We start from the raw sequence: 21006 nt of genomic DNA, 5'->3' as shown, positions 1-21006 counted from the left end.
ACCTTGATTTTTAAGTTTTGAGTATATGGGGTAATGAATGAGACAAAAATCGTAGTTATTTAATAATTTTATTGGACTTAGACTTAATTATTATAAAATTACAGTCTGAGGTTACATCTGGGTGAGCCTATACAGAATTGACATGACAGCTAGCTAACAGTTAAAAAATTGTACATTACATAAATAAAAATATGGTGTTATTAAAACCCAATCATAAAATATAAACATTCGTGTAAAAAAACACAACCGGAGTTACATAAGGGAAGCACACCGACAATTCCTCATTTCAAGAAAAAAAAATACCTAATGGAATGTTTCAACAATCAACTAACTTCCGCATGAGATTTCGCTCCGACTAATACAATCACAGTATATTTTTCAACTCGACCAACTATCAAATATTTGAATTGTGGATTTTTTGTTGTACCATATCTAGTAAAATGTCCGAGTATTGTTCCATAATACTAACGGCCGAATTCGGACCACCTGACGAACCTTTCGATACTAAATCGTTCAGTTTTTTAACCGTATCGGTTTGGTTAACGTCAACATTGCCGTTACTTTGCTTCAGTTTTTTAAAAATGCATTCATGGAGGACTTTATGTGTGTTCAAAATTGACATTTCCAGGTCCTTGACCATGTCCATTTTGGCGACGGAACTATTTTGTGTGTCCGTTTCGGTATCGCTGAGTCGGTTATACAGACCGACGACGTTATCGGCCGCTTTGGTCAGCTGCTGGATCACGTCGTTGCACAGTTGGTGGGAAACTAGAAAAATTGTCAAATAGCTATATATTCGAAAACATTAAGGCACTCGGTTTCGCCTCGTGCCCTAAATTATTTATTATGTTCTAAATTCGTCTTAATTCAACTGAATCAAACACTGTTTCTTCAAATTTCGCAAATATAAAAAAATATATATACTCACTTTCAACTGTATCAACTGAAAGATCCGAATTGTCATCATCGTTGATAAGAGTAGTATCCAAATCGACGTTAATCTTCTCAAAATGTGAGGTGTGGCGCCCCCCTGCAACCACAACTCATACATAACATACATTATTTTTTCTACAACTTTGTACTATACCTTTACTTTTTTCTTTATTGTTCAAATGCCTTCGCGGTGTAACCGCCGGCGGTCCGTTATAACTCATCCGATTCCTCGGTGGCACAGCCGGCTTTTGAACCACTTCCTCATCATCAGAAGTCGATACATTATCCACGCCCACCGTATTCAAATTACTCGTGGAATACGATTGTTTTTTGCGACTTTGTAGCGACTTATTATTAATTTTATTATGCGAACTGATCGTGGGTCGCATCAGCCGTGACATTTTCTTGTCTTCGTTCTCGGAATCGGATTGGTTGAGAACACCGCTCGAGCGACTTCGCGTCATGGGCGGGCCGTTGTTTTTCGAATATCGCGAATTGGATCGTGTGGGCGGGGCTTTCTTACCTGAAACTGGGGCGGGGTTAACACACGGGGCGGAGCCTAATTACGGGCGCATGCGCATGCAAAACCAACCGTCTTACCTTCGATTTTTTTGACCACTGGTTTTTGCATGCTTAAGTCGCTCAAGCTGCACGATCTACGCAAACTGCTATCGGGACTGCTCTCGTGTACATAGACTGTAAAAACATGCAAAATAATCACCCAAAAAAAAAAAAAAAATGGGGGAGCATGCAGGGGAAGCACCCATGTCACGGTTAAAGCTTTCCACATCCAACATGCCGTGTTAGTCACCTTCGAGACGTCGTTCGACGAAACTCGGAAGACTTAAGTTCCGACGTCGGAACTTAATCGGAGTGGCTTGCAGTTTGGTTAAGTCGTTGTAGTAGTTGGTCATTGATTCGTACATGCTCGACAAGGCTCGGACTTTGCCCGAACACATGTTCTTTTTGAAAATATCGACCAAATTGTTGATTTTGTGAATTTTGCGCTGGATTTCGTTCAGTATTTTTATGTTCTCGAGGGCGAATTGTATAGTTTCGTACCTTTTGGTTTTATCGAACTTATCTTCGGAACAAAGATTGACCGAATCGTACAAACTTGATTCGGCCTCTGCCACGTTGAGATTGACTTCGGCCGAAACTTTGGCCGACTTGTCCAAACTGTCGTACAATTCGGTCAAAATATTCGGACTTGTTTCTAAATCCTTCTCCAAATTCTTCTCCTTGTAGCTCACTTCGATGGTATTCTCATCGGTCACGTGACGATTATTCAACTTATTATTACTATAATAGTCCTCCTTTCGGACGTATTCGTACGTCTTCGTTTTTCGGACTTTTGAGCTATGTCTTCGGACCGCCTTCGGCGGCTTGTGGCAAATCTTCTCCGTGATCAGACTCTTCGTAAACAAATGCCGATCCAAACTGGACGTTTCCTGATTCCGATTCGTGTTCTTCTCAAATTTCAAACTTCCCGCCACAAATTTATTACCCCCACTCTCATAAATCTCGACGTTAAATTCAGGCTTGTTGTTCAAAACATTACAAAATTTACTCTTGTACTGTTGATTTTTCGTCGCAAGAGTCGGGATGTACATATCACTAGTTCGGACTTTTTGTTCCGAATCGACGAAAAACGCGACCGGTTTTTTCGCAATGTTTTCGAACCGTAACAACTTCTCTTGAAACTCAGCACTGGCGTTTGTTTTTTTCGAAACTATGTCTTGTGGCGTCGGAAAATCGGTTTGTGTTTGCGATGTTCGCATTTTTCGGGGTGAGGGTGGTTCGGACCCGAGATTTTTCGGTACCGAATGTGACGTTTGCATGAGTTTTTTCTGAGGTGCGAACAAGGCTTCCAAAGGAGCCGATTTACAGTCCGAATCATTACTCAAGATACTCTCCATGCTGTTGCAGTAGCTTTTCGGGTAGTCCGAAAGGTCGTCACTTAATATACTATCTTGACTGGTTTTAATGTTCGGGTTAAGGTAGAAACTTTCGCTTTTCGGGACTTCGTCCTGATAGTTCGATAATTCGTTCGAGGAGACGCACCGACGTGGCGGTACGTCGGGTTTGATTTTTTTCGGTCCTACGGACCGAAAACTATATTCCTCAAGTGAGTCGGAACTAAAATTGCCGTCCTCGTCGATTTGGTCGTACCGTCGGTTAAAATCTTGCGAAAACTTCTCGATTTCGCTGCAGACTTGTTTAAAACCTTCGCGAGTGTCGATTTTCTCAAAATCGACGAAATAACTGAACGATTTTCGGGTCGGACCATCGACTTGTTGTTGTTGGACAAAGTCGGAAAAACTTCGTTCCTCACTTACCGGCGACACTGGTAGACTTTTATGCAACTTGTACTTGACCAAAGTCTTATCTAATTGAAGCTTTCTCGGTCTTATCAACTTATCATTATCTAATTCTAAGTTGGCAGCGTGAAAAGTGGCAGTGTTGAAGATGTGTGAAAGCTGTGACGTGTTTTTGGCCACGTCTTGCATAAAACAACCGCATAGTTGTAAATCTGGGTTAGTATTATTATCGCGTGATGTTAGTAGATGGCGCTCTAGACACGTACAAACGTCATTACCTTGCTTTTTCGTACTTTTATCACGTTCGGGAATGTGACTCAAGTCGTGAATCGATTGGCTGTACTTCAGGGGACTAGTATGACCAACCTGAAAAAATATATAAACAAATGGCAAAAGTACCGAAAAGTCCGACTCACACTCTCTAACTTTTTCTTCGTCTCGGCGATTCTTTTATTGAGTAGTTGGCGTTTCAGCGCCGTTTCGGGATCACTTTTCGTCAACTTAACCGCATTAATGGCCGCCATATTGATTTCGGAACTTCGTAAAAACTTGCTAGAAATCGTAGTTTTGCCAGGCGTGAGTTCGGTCTCGGCCCCTGACATACTCTCAAACGTACTTTGGAGGTATTTTTCACGCGTCCCTAACTGATCTAACGATTCGGAACTAACTGAAAATAGTGACATGGGGTTTCGGTCCGTATTTTCGCCACTCGGTGTCGACGCTTCATCGTCATCATCGTCCGAATCTTGACTTCCATAGGTCGACGAAGTCGCCTGAATCACAATTTGGGGGTTCGGACCTTTTTTCTTACGTTGTGATTTTCGGAGTTCGTCCGCATCGATATTTGTGACTGTAAATTCGCTTCCGCTGGCCGAATCCACTTGATTCGGGTAATACAACGGCCGTCGGTACTCATGGTCCGAATCGATATCGCCATCATGGGCGGCCGATTCGAACCCTGTGTCCGTATCGCCTCGCGTGAGTGTGATGTTTTCCATGGTCTGTAATTGGTCAATTGTGATTGTGGGCGGGGGCCAGTGGGCGTTACCTTTTTCGTGATTCGTGTCTCTTCCAATGACACGTCCGAATCGAATTTCTTCTCCAACGAATAGAAATTCGTAGCTTCGAGCGGATGCTCCGCCCTTTGGGCCCACCGGCCTTTGGGGACGGCGACGTTACGTACACTCGGTGCATGACTTGCCTCCTCGTTCAATTGTTTCTTAGCCCACTGTGGCAACTGTCCTATGCTAAACCTATGACAATTGAGTGATTTCGGCTCCTCCTACTAAACCACACCCACTTACCGGTACCTCGCATCCGATTCGTTGTCGTACAAATCCCCACTCTCGTTCAAAATATCGCTATCTAGGGTTTTGCCTTGTCTCATGGCCTGCTGGCTGAGACGGGCGTGCATGGTCACGACCATGTCATGTGGGACTTTCCATACGAAAATACAACCGTCACCACTGGCCGAAATAAGCCGACGACAGTCGTTCGTGAATCGTAAACCGGTCGCAAGTTCCGAATGCCCACACATTGTAGCCATGCATTCGCCCGAATAGTAGTCATAGACCGAAAGTGACTTATCGGTACATGACGTGGCCAAATATATACCAGAGCGGTCCAAGACCACTTTGATCAGCGTACCATCATCTCCGGTACTTCCCTTGAAACTTTTCGTGTGTTTCCCCGTGTTTACGCTATAGATTCGCACATTTCGGTCTTGGCAAGCCGTCAGGACGTGTTTCTGACCGGCGTCCACCTCCATATCGTAGAGTGTGGTTTTACCGGTGGCGTTATGGTCACGTGTGAATTGGGGTTTTCCCCCGGACTCGCCCAAGGACCGAAAAATGAGCGACTTGTCCGCACCACATGACACCATTTGTGTGTTCCTCTGATTGGTTAAAAACCGAACGGCTGTGATAGAGGACGAATGATCGTCTAGTGTTTGCAAAAACTCGTAACCATGTCTGACGTCAAAAACGTGCAAAAGTCGGTCCCGACTAGCACTAGCCATTAGATTTAAGTCTGATTCGACTCCACAATACTCCAGACATAGGACTTCGGCATCGTGTGCTTCAATTTTAAACATTTCGCGCATTTTTGTCGTTTCGTGAATTCGGATATTTCCCGAACGGTCGCCCGAAGCTAGGTGTTTCCCATCCGGACTTACCCGAATGCATCTGACACCGTTCCGGCCGTCATAACTCGTTTCTTGTTGTTTGTCATTGTTACCAACCGATAAATCTAGGTCTTTGATGTACGACAAGTCTTTATCGACATATACGATTTTCAAGAGTTCGTTGCTATAGACATTCGGTCGGTACATCCCATGGGCGTTCCGTTCGGTGATTTTGTCCAATGACCACACGCGGATTGTGTCGTCGGAGCTGCAGGTGAGGAACGAGCCGGGTGGGAGGGGACTGTTGGGCGGGGCCATCTCCACGCCCCAGATACAGGCCGAATGGTAGAGGAACGAATACGATTTCCCCACCCTTTTTATATTAAACACATCCCATACGTATATAGAGTGATCGTTATAAATACTGGTTAGTTTGTGGTTAGTTTCGTTGTAAGTCAATGCTACGGCATCGGGGTATTTTGCGTCGGGGGGCGGGGACGCCATGTGACTACAAAACAAAACTTGAACCAATCATTGAAGAGCATTTGGCACTCACCTTATGCTCGTACCCTGACTGACGTCGACGCCTAAATAGTGCGTTCGCGGAAGCGTCGTGATAAACCTGAGGGTGGCAGGGTCGAAACATCGAATTATACCTTCGGCACAGCCGACAAATATGTAATTTTCACCTACAGTTATACAATTGGCACGTGTTGTCTGGAATTTTTAGTTTAAAGATTTGGCCCTAAATTTGAATAATTGTTATACCCTTAATTCTACCCATTTATCTAAAAGTCTTCGATTGTTGAATTCACACAAAAGGCCCGATCTGGTGATAGCATAGGTGCTATCGCCCGATTGGGCTTTGCCGCAAGCGACATCACAGAAATAATTGTTTCGTTGTTCGCCCAAAATGGCCGAACGACCCATCAGAGGCACCGCCTCCTTGTACTAAAAATAAAAAAATTGTTTTTCCGAGTGTTTCAATTATTTGAAGTCCGTTTTGCGAAATAATGAAGCGTTCGGCTGGAAAAGCCCCGGTTTTAAAGTTTGCTCCACCCGGTATGACAAAATTTAAGTCAAAAAAATATATATGAATTAGGGTGCAGTGAAAAGACTGTCATTAAAACAAAAAAAACTGGTAAAAAGCAAAATATTTCGTTGGGAGAGTCCCGGTTTAAAAAGTGAATCACCCTGTATGGTAACTTCGAAGCTAAAATGATTAAAACAGAATTTTTCTGGCAAAATTTCTGAAAAACCAACGTTTTGCGTTACAAAATTTAGCAAAACCGGGTACTCTTAATTTTTAAAAAATCTACAGGGTTAGTCAGAAAAAATTAACACCGCCATATGAGTCGATTTTTGCGCCGAAAATGATAAAATCAACCACTTTGCATGTCTATTAAGTCATAATAAACAATATCTGTACCAAAATTTTTGGTAAAAAGCAAATTGTTTCTCTGGAAAAGCCCCGGTTTTAAAATGTGACCCACCCTGTATGGTGGTAAAATGATCGAGAAAGAATTTTTTTGGCAAAATTTCTAAAAAACCAACGTTTTGGGTAACAAATTTTGACAAAACCGGGCGTTTTTCATTATAAAAAAAATCTACAGGGTTAGTCAAAAAAAATATAACCGCCATATTAGTCGATTTTGGGGCCGAAAATCATAAAATCAATTATTTCGCACCCACCAATGTACAAAATTTAGCAAAAGCGGGCGCTCGTAATTGTTGAAAAAATCTACAGGGTTAGTAGGAAAAAATTACCACTGCCTTTTGGCACCCACCTTGGACTTGCCATACTCCAGGAACCAAAATTTGACATGTCTATTCCCCACCGTGACGAAATAGCTGCCATTTTCGGCAAACGCCACCGCTTTTACCTTCGTACTAACTTTATTGCTGGCCACTTTCACGTTATTTTTCCAATCCCATACATTGACAATCATATCATGTTGTGTACCGACACTAACTACGTACTTCCCCGACGGTGAAAAAGCAACACAATTAACGCCATATTTATGGCCGACAAATTCGGCCACTTGTTGAGGCTGTGGCGAAAGACCAGGATGACTGGGAATCGGATCGGAATAAAGATCCCAGACACGGACGGCTGGTTGATGACCACATTCGCCTAAAATTTGTCACGTGATGTTGGAAAAATGACATTTAATCTGTCACCTGTCACGACGTAACGGCCACATGACGAAAACGCCAATGATGTGATAGTTTTACGACTTGTGTTGATGATGTGGTGCTGCTCCTCGGTTTTGGTGTTGAAGAGGACCACCGTACAACTAAATTTTGAAACATACTGTATAAACCATACTGTATATTTTGTGACGTCGCATCCTGCTACATTGTCAAGGCCGCCTTTAAAATTGCGCGAAAAGACCCAAATCACGTACGAACAATAAACCACAGAATTTTTTGCAAGTAACTGCAATTTTATGTCATTGTTTGCTCCCCGATTTTTTCTTTATTTTTCAATCAGCGAGCGTTGAATTGTAATATTTCAGATGGAAAATCAATATTTGGCTTGAGTTTTGTTATCTCCGAGATATTGTTACAAATAACGAGAAAACTCGTTATTTTATTGTGTCGTAAAACATTCAAGTGCCTCTTAATCTAAAGTTTTCTTTGTTTTTCTCTTTAATTTAAGAAAGTTTCCCCGACGACTTGAGGCAACAATTGATGTGAAAATAATCGAATTTTAAACACACTTCTTGTAAATGAATTCAAATTGATCGAAAAGTGAGCGTTTTGTGCAATTTTGCAAATTGTTGAGTCAAACTTTCACTAAATATTTTAAATGTTCGAGTAACGAGCAACAACTCTGGAATATCATTTATTTCGTATTTTTTCCCACTCGTCTCAATAATTCACTTAAACTCTATGAAAACGTCTCAAACGTTCCGCTAGCTCGCTAGAAATTTTTCTCTCGAAACATGACGTTTCACTCATTCAAAATTGATAGAACCTTCCATTTCCTAACAAGGAAACTCGCCTCATTCCCTTGATAATTGACACAGAAAACCTTTCCGACTTTAATAAGCCTTCGTTAGCTCCCAGCAGGTATTTAGAAAAATAGTGGTTGCCTAGATTGATGCGACCTTATCTAATTTCACTTCGCTAATGGGATTTATTATTCTCGGTGCGTAATTACCACGGATGGGCCTTCTTTCTAATTGCGGTGAAAATCGAAAGCATTTACGACTCCTCTTAATCCTTCAAGGATGAAGCATTTCGGTTTTTATTCGCAAAACAATAACTTATTACACAACGACTATTTATAGATGTTTATGATTTATTGTTTATTTTGTATGTTAATTGACAATTTTTATTAAAAAAAATTCTTTCAAGTACAAACAAATACACCAAAATTTGTCACAATTCCGTAAATATTGACTCGCCTACTAAATATGAAGATAACTCGGAAAAATATTTACTTATTTCGTCAACAGTTCAGTGTTAGAGAGAGACATGTAAATGCGAATCTTCCTTGGTTAGACAGAGAGCGAGCATCACAGACGACTAGAAACCGGTTATCGGGAGGAAAAGTCCACTTACCCTGCAGGATATGCAATAGTTCCGTCGTTATCCGAGGCCAAAGCCGCATTGCTCGAAACGGTCACTCCTAACACCTTCTCCAATTTAATCTGCAACAAAATAACTCCATGTGGAAACACACCTTCACAAAAATAAAAACTGCCCCCATTTTAAAATATCACCCACGAAGCGTTAGATTGGCCGTGACCAAGTCACTCCGAGATTAATATCAATAGAAAGCGTTTTAATTAATCAAGGACGAGATGATAATCACTGATTACAGGTGGACGAAAACAAAGCGGAAATCGATGATAATGTACGAAAATTGACCCGACTTTCTAGTGAAAGAAAGAAGAGACGCATTCGAGATTTTTTGCATGACTTGTACTCTCACTGTCACGACAAGGCTACGGACCTATTTTCCTAAAAGAACTAACAATTTTTGCAAATAAATTATTTCCGGCTCCGCTATATAAGTATGTTAGCGTCCCAATGGGGTAAACAAGAGTGAATGGGGTTTTTACCGCCAGAAAGACACTATTCGGAAAACACCACTTTATTTGATACAGATTTGAACTGCGTACTATGCGACTACTGCGTATTCGTACTATTCGACGCCTTCGCAGGCGCCTGCGTCGGGTACGCCTGGGTATTGCCATAGGAACTGCCTATATTCCGCTAACACGGCCATCCTGTTCCTGTTGCGTCCTCGCAACGCAACTCAAGGGAAATTCTGAAAACAGAAATCACAAGACAGTACTCCTGTCTTCACTACTTTGATTTGTCTTTGATATCCTTGTTCAGGACTATCAGACTTACTCTGTTTTGTCTCTGATTTCACGAAAGGAATGTCACAACTTTATTTCTGTTACAATTTGTGGGATCGCCACTAATGTGTTTGTTTTTTTTTTTTTTGTACGGTAAGTGGGACTGCCACTAACCAACTCACTTGGACTGTTGTCATCAGGTGGTACTGCCATCCTTCCCTTTTTACCTAGTGGTTCTGCCACTACTCTGTACATACCAGTACATACCAGACATACCAGGTGGTGCTGCCACCCTAATTTGCCAGTGGTACTGCCACTCTTCACATTTACACACATCAGGTGGTACTGCCACCTTCCAGGCCTAGTAGGACTGCCACTAGCCGATTAATTGCACTTTGAGTGATATAGCCATTCACTTTTTATTGTTTGTAATCAACTTTATTTGCATTCGATCCGTTTTGTTTACTTTACTTACTTAGTAACTTAATCAGAAGTCTCCGTTGAGGGCCAAGATCTCAACTGTTCGTGTGCAGCTACAGTGGTCCTCTGTCCCTTTTTCGTTAACAGATATCTCTCGTTCGGAAGTCGTTTTGACACAGTATAAGGGCCTTTGTACTTCGCTTTTAACTTTCCACCACCAGCTAGTTGAGAATCTTCAACGGCTACCTTATCTCCTTCCAAAAATAAACTTGAACGAAATCGAGTCGCATCGAATCGCTGAGCGTGCTTTTTCGTGTTTTCCTGCATACGGACACGTGCATCGGCGACGGCCTTGTCAGGGTCGACGAAATGATCGCTTGTCGGCGCGTCTCCCAAAAATTGTTGAGTTGCGACCAATCTCGGATTTATTCCCAATTGTAGTACTGCGGGTACGTAACCAGTTGCAGAATGAACAGTAGAATTTAAATTGTCTTCAATTGCCGCTATTGCAACGGTCCAGGTATTTTCTTTTTTGGCAGTTAATGTTGCTCGCAGAAGGTTGAAAACAGTTCGCATAAGACGTTCAACTTTCCCGTTTCCTCTTGGAATACCAGTAGCAATGTGATGCAGTTTTACACCTTGTTCACTCAAAAAATTTTGGAACATCGTTGATGTGAAAGCAGTTCCTCGATCCGCAATGATGCGTTTTGGCCTTCCCAATTCTTCAAACACTGCTAATAATGCACATATAGAGTCTTCGGAAGTTTTCTTGGGTATCGGTTGCAGCCGGCAATATTTCGAAAAGGCATCAATTATTACAAGAATTTGTGTACAGCCGTTGGATTTCATAATAGGTCCAGCGTGATCGATATGCCAGGTCTCCAAGATGTCACTGGGTTGCTCTCCATGTTGCCATAACCCTGAACGAGGACCAGTATGTGATTTACCAAGGACACATGATCTGCAGTTTTTGATGTATTTTTTTAGACATTGTCCCATCTTTGGCCAGAATAAATCTTCTCTCATCTTCTGTATGCATTTGTCCCAGCCAATGTGTGACGAATAATCGTGATACAATTTCATCGCCAATAAACGAGCAGCAATAGGTACAAAGCACTTCTGAGGTTTTGTTTTTGTCACAACTACATTGTTTATTACAGTGAAGTCTTGACTACAATCCGGGTCATTCAGTATTTCGCGGCAAAACGAATCATTGTTTTGGAATTCCCGTAATGTTTGGACATCTGATATTTTATTTGCGCTTATCGTTTTCAACACACACACTTTTAAGTCACTTTCTTCGTCGACGGGATTTCGGCTTAAATAGTCTACGTGGGCCATTTGTTTACCGGGTCGATACTCGATTGAAAAATCAAAATCTTGTAACTTCATCCACCAGTGGGCTACACGACGATGAAGATTCTTTTTCAAAGCGGTTGCTCGCACCGAATTACAGTCTGTAAACACTGTGAAATGCACACCGTACAAATAAACTCGGAAATGTTCTACCGCTTCGACGATAGCCAGTGTTTCCAAATCATATGCGGGGTATCTGGACTCATAATCAGTTGTACGACGACTATAGTACGCCACTGGATAAGCCGCACCATTTTCAACTTGAAGAAGCGCTGCTCCAATTCCAACAGAACTAGCGTCGGTATGTAACTGACACGGTAACTCAGGATTATAAATTCGCAAAATTGGAGGTTCAGTTAATTTGCTGATGATTAGTTGTCTAGCACTTTCACACTCTGGCGTCCAGTTGAACACTTGGTCTTTACGCAACAATGCTGTTATGGGAGCAGTTATCTTCGAAAATCCTTGGATAAAGCGGCGAAAATATCCGGCAAGTCCCATAAACTGACGTACACTTTTAATGTTTGATGGAACGGGTGTTTCAGTCAAAGCTTTAACTTTTCGCGGACTGGGTTTAATGGTACCTTCACTCAAAACAACACCTAAATATTCAGTCTCAGTAGCGAAAAACACACATTTTTCATAGTTCAGGGAGAAACCACCAGCAGTCAACGCACAAAGCACTTCTTGTAGAGTGTCTAGTCCTTCTTCTATTGTCGTGGATGGAACTAAAACATCATCGAGGTAAACAAAAGCTTTGCTGCCTTTTAAATCTCCTAGAGCCTTGTCTATGGCTCGTTGATAAATCGAAGGAGCATTCACGTAGCCGAAAGGCATTCGATTAAATTCATAATGGCCATCAGGCGTGATGAACGCTGTGATATGTTTTGACTCTTCCTCAATTTCCATTTGGTAGAAACCAGATTTCATATCTAGTGTTGTGAAAAATTTGGCATAGCACAAAGAGTTAATTTGATCTTGAATGTGTGGCAAAGGGTATCGTTCCTTAAAGACGCGTTTATTAACATCCCGGTAATCCACACACATTCTTAATTCACCATTTTTCTTTTTCACAAGTACGATCGGGCTAGCATAGTCCGAGTGACTTTCACGAATAATACCGTCTTGCAAAAGCTTACTAACTATTTGTTTCACTTGACGCCTCTCCTCGTAAGCTAAACGCCTTGGATGGTACGCTACTGGAGCAGTGTCTTTCAAACGAATCTGCATTTTCCCGGTAGTAATATGATCCGGTGTATTATTTCGATAAGTTTCCAACATTGTTTCTAATCGTTGGTTGATGTCATCGGTGAGACCACTTCGGTTTATTTTTAGGCAATGCGTTGTTAATACTTTCGGAAGATTGCGATGGTCATGGTGTAACTCGAGACCCTCGCTTGTTTTCTCGATGCGTAAGCAAGGTCGACTTATCACATCCCAGCCAATAATCACGTCAATATTACCAGGAATTGCGGAATCGGGCACAACCAAAAAGGCTACTTCGAGAGTCACTTTTGGCAAAAAGATAATTAGTTCGGAAACACCCACAGCGTATACGGTTTGAGTTCCAACACCAGCGAAAGCACACGATTCGCTAGTGTTACGAATTCGAGCGTCCAACGCTTTAACTACAGAATGTTTTATGATGGAAACGTCAGCACCACTATCAATTAAGTAAACGAACCTAAACTTATTGTTTTTCGTTAACAACGAAGCCATTGGCGTTGTATTTAAGTGGCGTCACTTTTTCACCACAAACGCTTTCTTCGGCCTGCCGTGTTTCAACCAACAATTTGGCTCCGTGTGTCCCATCTTCTTACAGTGGGTACACGTTGGTGGGCTATCTTTTGTCTCTACTGCCACCTTAGTACCAGTATCTTTGTCAATGTCCACATTACAATTGTTTTTATGGTGTCCACTTTGACCACATCTAAAGCAAGATCCTTTCACAAATTTTTCACGACGTCGCGGCATACTAGACACATCAGTCGACCGAGAACTCTGGTTTTGCATGACTCGCTGTTTCCTGCGGCGAGCATCAAACTCGCTCAAGATCTTCAGGAGCTCCCGATCACCAGTGGGTTGATGCATGCGGATGGTAGCCTGAGCTTCTCCGTGGTCCAAGCCATACTCTACCATACTAAGGATGGTGTTCCAAGGCAAGTCGCGATGGAATCGATTGATGGATCGAAGCTTTCGGATTCCGTAGTCGCTAAGTGACTCACAATCGCGACTGCGGAGAGTAGCAGCAGTAAATGCTCGGGCACCTGGTGTTTCGCGATCTGGGAACGCAACTATAAGGTCTTTGCAAAATTCATCCCAGGTGCGATGTACTGGTCTCCAGTCACAATAGTATCGATGGGCACTCCCCTTAAGAGCTTCGCCCGCTTTGGCAATCATGAGGACATCCCCAATATGTAATTCTGCCTTAAGTTTAGTTGCGATGTCCAACCATTCCTCGATTGCGTAATCGCTATTTTCGGGATTAAATTCCGACAAGCGGAAAGATGTGTTTGCTAAAGCTTGCGCAGAACCTTCTCCGGTTGCTGACGTGCTAGGCGTTGGCCCAGTTGCAATCTTGGAATGACGTGTTATTTCGGTCATCTCAGATAACTGTTTTTGTTGAGCAGCTACAAGCGCAATTAGCGTTTCCTGCCACACAACCTTGGCTCGTTTTGGGGCGGGGGGATGATTGTCTTGTTGTTCTTCTTCTGTCACATTCTCGTCTTCAAGATTCGAGATGTCTTCAGGAAGATTGTTTTCCTCCGCCATTGTCCTTTGTCTTAAACTATTTCACAACAGACACTAGTGGGAACTTCGCGGTAGGATTTTCGAATCCCACTTCTGATGTTAGCGTCCCAATGGGGTAAACAAGAGTGAATGGGGTTTTTACCGCCAGAAAGACACTATTCGGAAAACACCACTTTATTTGATACAGATTTGAACTGCGTACTATGCGACTACTGCGTATTCGTACTATTCGACGCCTTCGCAGGCGCCTGCGTCGGGTACGCCTGGGTATTGCCATAGGAACTGCCTATATTCCGCTAACAAGTATATTCACAGCGAGTATGGTTTACAAGGCAGCCTTGCGTATCTCAGAGTATTTTATTTCTCGACGTGACCTTGTTTATTTGTTTTACCAATGATTTAAAAAATCAAAATTCGCAAAAATAGCGCCAACGCTGCGAACGAATGATTTACGGTTGCAAAGCGAGGCGGAAAAACACGAACCGAAATAAAAAAATATCAAGTTGGCGCGAAAAACTACCTCCGAATCCGGCTCGGAGGACCATATGTTTGGGCAAGAACTCGCTCATTTTTTTCCGATTCCAACCAAATTGGGAACAAATGCGTAAAAACGTGGAAGTTTAAAGTGCAAGTCGACATAAAAACGAAATGAAAGGAGCACACGTGAAAATAATCGGTTTCGCAATTGCTCCTATTTTAGTGAGACGATGGGAATTTGAATTTATCCGAATTGTGTAACAGCTGTTGTTATTTTACCGGAATTTGGAAAAATTAAATAACAGTTCAGTTTTGAAAGTCTAATTAATTTATAACCGGTATGTAAAGGTACATCTCGGTTGGAACCTTGTGCGACGTGTCAAGGTCACAGATAATGTAAATTACACCATAACGTGCCCACGTTGTTTACTTTTAACACTTTTGAATTTTTTCGAAAGTGATATCGTGTCAAATCTGTCACAGAAATATGCATAAGGCTAGACAAATTTAATAATCTGACGTAATCCAGGCGTTTGGGTGAAAACTTTACGAAACAATCGGCGAATAAAAAAATCACACGTGCTTATTTTTTATATTTATGGTATTGTTACACTTTTATATCGTCTTAACCGCGTTTAAATTCTCTCAACGCCATTAAATGCCGTTACGCACTAATAAAATGCATGTAAATGACTTTTGCATCAATTAGCGATAAGATTTCGATCTTTGATACGACCGATTATCGAAATTTTGAATTTCTCGAGTGAAATTTTGGTTAATTAGGCAAAAAATTCGAACGAACGATAAAGTAATGGCCATTAAAGCACTCATTTTTCTCTATTAAAAGTAAATCAATTAATGCAAATCGTATGTTACACTTCTTGATCCAATATGCAACGGACTGATAATTTAAATAATTATAAAATTTTAATATACAGTGTGTTTACAATACCACCTGGCCACGTATTTACATAAACACCTGCATTTATGACGCCATAGTTATTTATCGCTCGCGCACCGAAATGCAATATGTGGGTGGTTCCATCAAGTGACCGTAGAACGATATTATGATATTAAAGACCCACACATTAACACAAATTGATAGCAATTTTCTAATTGACGCAAAATTAATTGAAAATTTTCGGGAAAGTATAGGTGTTTGTCAGACACACGGATTTGCATTTTTTGTGGGACGAAAATGACCTACAACTACGCAAAAAATGATTTAATCAATGTGATTTCATAATATAGATTTAGGAGAGGTCACGAGCAACACCCTGTATAATCAATCTTTCCTCAATCAATCAAAATTAAATCACGATCGACGCCATTAATCACACATTAATAATGGCGGTCAATATTATACCGGAGGTGTACCACTTTCAATCAATCAGGTATATGTATACAGGGTGTCCCAGCGAATATGTAAAGTCAATTACTCACCTCTAAATATTAAAAAAATAATTATTTTTTTTTCCAAATCCTCCGTTTCTCCAAATATTATTTTTAAGTATACAGAGTGTTTCCGAAATTAGCTACACTACAAAGTTATGTTTTTTTTAATGGAACACCTATATTTTTCATTTGTGGACGCAGCTTTTAAAACAAATGATTTTGACCTATTGTAGGAAACACCCTGTATATTAAGACTCGCGTAAAGTGCACAAAGTCCATTTGGCGGAAACGGAAAAAATAGCCATTGTCCCAAAAGTGAAACTACGATAAGAACAAGTAAAAGCAAAAGTAATCAATGTTAAGTGCAAGGTAACAGCGCTTTGAATGTTCTTTTTCGACTTGTTTCACTTATTTTAGAGATTGTAATTGTAAATAATTGTGCAATTCTCATTCCTGCATAATAACCGACGTCTCATGTATTCATTTACATACGAAATCGATTCCAAAACATTTCAACGGGAGCCAAATCGGGGTGATTTAGTGGCTCCTAAAATTTCAATTGCAAAAAGCTCAAAATTATCATTAATGGGCGCGGTGTTATAACCCACCAAAAATCAAATTAGTGAAGGTTAATTCCCCAAGATATCGATCTGTGAAGAGGGGCAAAAAAAATTAATTAAATAATTTACGTTATTAAAACACCTACAGTTGGCCGATTTTTAGTTTTGTGTTATTGCTACTAGCGCGGCCATTTTTCTTTTTACCTTATAAGTACAGATAATTTCCTTTTCTATAATCGGCGATGAATTCCTGGGCATCATTTCGTAACCGATTTTTACAAACCGACCTGAAAACACAACATTGGTCCCTTAGCAGACCCTTGTGGTACCCCCGCGTTTTTTACATAATGGGCGCATTTAGACACCTGGGGCAAGGCCGTCACCGTACCTGTTGCAGATTCATCTCTGGGTCACATTGACACACTCGCACGCACACACTCACACACGAAACCGACGTCGTCTGTTAGAAACGTCTCTTCGGGTGTCGAGGTGCGGACTGAGGAGTGTAGCACTAGGTGCAAGTGCGGATCCCTCTCTCTGCTCTCTCTCGCTCTTTCATATACGGTCAGTCTATGAGAGAGGTTTTTCCTATTCGATTCGAGTATGGTTATAGCGGTGGACTTGGATTGTACATCCTGTGACGGCCGCCAAACACCAAATTGGTCATCGATGGACGTCTTCGTCGACGCATACGTAATTTTAAAGATCGATTCGAAGGCTTAACGAGATTCCGATGAGGGGTTTTAAGCCGATTAGGCCGCATACAGGGTGTGGCAATAAATTACATTCGAAAGCACGACAGTATACAGTGTTTCAAAAAAGTTGATATAGAATTGCCTGACTGCTCGACTCGGCTAAAGCCTCGTCTCGCTATTTTTCCAACCCATCACATTCTTTTCTCCACTTGTCAAAATCTTTTTTCTATTCGACATTTGGTTTAAAATAAGCCATGTACTGAATTACTCGGCTTGTGCCTCGTCAAATTATTTTCAACTAGTATTTGGCTTGGCAAAAGTGATTTAATTAGAACAGTAGGTAAATTTATTTCGAAAAAAATTTTCCAAAAAATTCAAATAAAGTGATACTTATGTACAGTCACGATCATAACGAGGAACACCCCTTCCCACATTCTTTATGATCGTGACTGTACCAAATATTTATACAAAATAGACACATTTTTAGAATTTCAACGTTTCTAAAGACGTATATATACTTTTTTCCTGAATTTTTACACATACTTATGAAGTGTGTACGAAAAAATAACTCGATTTTTACATTGTACTGTGTATTTGCGCAACTGAATGGGCGGAACTTGAGACAGTGATACATTTGCGGCCTGTGGAATATTAATATGAAGTGATTGGTTCGCGGAAACGTAAAAAATGCGTTTGTGTCTCGAGATAAAAGTAAGAAAAAATTTTCGTTATTATTGTTAATTATTATGATTTACGACCTCGCCTCTCGCATTTTCTACGCACACGCGATGTTATAAATCTCGATGATTATAAATACCAGTTGCATTTTATAATTCGACTTGTAACAAGTGGCATGAAACGACGTCGTCGTCGCTTTTAAAAATGATCATTTTTTCTGCTAGACTTTTTCTCATTATCATACAATTATAAATTTGTAAATGAAACGACAAGCAGTTTTTTTGTTATTATCCTGTGGGTGCGTTCTATTATGTTCACATAATTAGCATTTATGTATACAATGTCGTGACTGGAGAAAAAAAATGTATGTGACTCGGGTTGTCCACACTGTATACTCCACGCAATTAGAGCGTTTCGTGCGATAATAACCGCGTTAATTAACGGCACTATTCAAAACCTAACCGTTAAACTGATAAAACCTTTATCTTGTTTATAGTGTATTGACTTTTACGCTTAAATAACTAACACAAAAATAGGCAACCAGTAATACCAAACTCACCCTATTCGTTATCCTCTCTTCCGTTTTACCCCTTTTGAGGGACGGCGCCCTTATCACTCGTCCTGTACCTTTGACCCCGTAATCTTCCATTTGTTAGCTTTCACACAACCACATACACAATTTTTTCTTCACATATTCACGCTCCTCCACGAGGGGAAGCTGTCAACAAAAAAACAATCAGCATGAGGTCATGATTACTTGAGAAACAGCTAAAGTTGGTAATAAACGGAAGCGGAAATGCAATTTTATTGTGCGGATTGAGGTCAAAGACTGATTTTTTGGCGCGCGTTTGTCGTAGGAACTGAACAAATGTTTGCACGAGTTGAATAATTAAGGTCGATTTTTGTCAATAGATTTCTGAGCCAAAAAAATCACATGTAAACAATTAGTGAAAAAATTGGACGATCAGAGCCAACTTTTACTTTTTATCTCAAGTTTCGTTTGACATTAACCTGATTTTTTATTGTGGCGCCAACTTTGATGTTTACAGAGTTGGAAAAAATGTTAGACAGATAGTTTTGAATTTGCAGAAGTTATTTTTCCATTTGATTAAAAATCAGAAAAAATTTAATTCTCTCGTTTTCTTTTCCATTGTTCCTCCGCATAAAAACACCGAGGCGTAAGCACTTTTACAAATCGATTCTGAACAAATTTAATCAGTTTTTTGTTCCCAAAAGACATTCTTTCTTAGATGAAAGCGTGCCAATAGTTACAGTATAACAAGAGTAATAAAAACTGCCTTGTTGAACTTACAATGATTACAATTTACAAGACATTATTTAAAGAGTTTTTCTAACTAATAGCAAGTTTAGCAAAAAAGCCATTTTTTATTAAATATAATTAAGCACTCGGCTTATGCCTCATAAACTTACATTCACAATTTTTAAAATTATTTTAAAAAAATCACAAAAAACTACATTTTTACGGTTTATCTGTAGAATTTCGGTAATAACATTCGTACCAACAAAGCTGTTTTTTATTTATACTTAATTTTTAGGAATTATTTGCACGAACTGACAATTGACAATTTTATGATTTATTGCTTGTTTTTAACTTAACGGTTGATTGAAAAACAAAACTTAATTCTCTCGTTTTCTTTCCCATTGTTCTTCGCGATAAGAAAATATTGTTTCGTAAGCACTTTTACAAATTGATTCCGGACAAATCTATGAAAAAATTTATTAAGTTTTTGTTCCCAAGATATGAACATTTTTGTATAGCTCTAAAAGTGATACAAAAATAAACTTTAAAGATTTCTTTGTTATTAAACTGAAGGTAACCACACAACTTCCGTATTACATATTATTTAAACAAACAGTTCGTTAAACCGCTAACAAAAATGCACTTGAAACGAAAGCTGTTTTAATTTTAATCAAAAATAATTATAAAATCTATTCTAGTTCAAGTTGCCTCGATAACCTTCATTCAGACAATGCTGGGAAATGCTTTGATTTTGTATTTTATTGTAAAGAGAAATATTGCTCCAATAAATTTTCCACAACAACAAAAAACACCTATTGTCCTAGACCTGGCACATTTTCCTAGTTAGCAACAATTTTCCAACTCGTAAACACTCCTTACGTCTCCGATTGCGCATTAATTTCTCTCAAAAGGCTGATAAATGAGAGAAAGTCAAAATATTTGCCGTGTCACTTAACTAAAACTTTGACACAATTATCAAAGTTTAGGCAAGATAACAATCAAGCTTGATATTGATCAAAAAAATACATTGTAACATAATTACTCAAGGACTAAAAACCGGTCAACCCGTTTCGTAACGGGCCATTCCACCATCAAGACTCTTAGAAGTCTAGCTTGACCGAACACTTTGAACGCCGGAAGACAACCAAAAAAACGCAAAACGAACGGTATTGTGTTTACTTTTTTACCCCAACACAAACACACCCTCAGGGGTGCAAAAACATGCAAGAACTAGGTAGGGCCTAATTACGATAAAATACGCAAAATCGGGGGTGGGTCCAAATTTCTCCTAAAAGTAATAACTTGCTAAATGCCAGAGGGCAATATTTGTTGGACATGACATAAATGTCAAAAAAAACTAACCTAGCAAAAACAAAACAACGTCAACGGACTTATCTATTATGACATGAGCTGATAAGGGGGCATTTTTTCAAGCTTTGTAATTCTACTTCTAATTTAATTTAACACTTACTAACTTCAATTTGAATTAAACACTTTAAAATTAGAAACACTTTTTACTGAACATTAGAGACGACGCCATATTGGGAAACTGTCTTATAATTCATGACACGTTTCTTGCTACGAACTATACACAAGTTATTGTTTGAATTTTAATCGTTTTATTGTCTGCGACGTCATTATCGCGTTTCTGGCATTGTTACGCTTATCAGTACGAGTGATAAGTCCTGATAACTGTACTAGAAATAAATTGATAAGAACGT

At 40.1% G+C, this 21006-nt stretch overlaps 1 protein-coding gene across 7 annotated transcripts; it reads right to left on the bottom strand.

Moving 5' to 3' along the window:
- Positions 1-52: 52 nt before the first annotated feature.
- On the bottom strand, positions 53-20918 carry Wdr62 (WD repeat domain 62). 7 transcript variants are annotated; one of them, XM_008192296.3, is made up of 15 exons: positions 20757-20918; positions 18584-18742; positions 8947-9035; positions 7558-7673; positions 7164-7510; positions 6145-6327; positions 5933-6093; positions 4559-5884; positions 4303-4507; positions 3671-4255; positions 3533-3620; positions 1534-1629; positions 1088-1462; positions 929-1030; positions 53-768 (listed from the first exon to the last, which is right to left on the bottom strand). In XM_008192296.3, the coding sequence occupies exons 2-15, from the start codon at positions 18671-18673 to the stop codon at positions 395-397; spliced, it is 4137 nt and encodes a 1378-aa protein (XP_008190518.1). In that variant the 5' UTR covers positions 18674-18742; positions 20757-20918; the 3' UTR covers positions 53-394. The 7 variants fall into 7 exon arrangements, with proteins under 7 accessions (XP_008190518.1, XP_008190528.1, XP_015836283.1 ...); XM_008192306.3 differs by having other exon boundaries at positions 20761-20918; XM_015980797.2 differs by lacking the exon at positions 20757-20918 and adding an exon at positions 16856-16938 and having other exon boundaries at positions 18584-18724.
- Between the last annotated feature and the right edge of the window lie 88 nt (positions 20919-21006).

This window comes from Tribolium castaneum, chromosome 8, assembly GCF_031307605.1.
Source record: "Tribolium castaneum strain GA2 chromosome 8, icTriCast1.1, whole genome shotgun sequence".
Taxonomy (NCBI): Eukaryota; Metazoa; Arthropoda; class Insecta; order Coleoptera; family Tenebrionidae; genus Tribolium; species Tribolium castaneum.
The sequence above is the reverse complement of the archived record's forward strand: the minus strand, read 5'-3'. Positions and strand labels throughout refer to the sequence as shown.

Bases quoted from the DNA above. Each gene is read 5' to 3' on its own strand.
- Wdr62 (XM_064358575.1), bottom strand. From the start codon at position 9,584: ATGGCAATACCCAGGCGTACCCGACGCAGGCGCCTGCGAAGGCGTCGA. The intron at 4,508-4,558 runs GTAAGTGGGTGT...CAATTGTCATAG, and splicing joins GAATCGGATGCGAGGTACCG to GTTTAGCATAGGACAGTTGC. The intron at 1,031-1,087 runs GTATAGTACAAA...TTGTGGTTGCAG, and splicing joins CAATAAAGAAAAAAGTAAAG to GGGGGCGCCACACCTCACAT.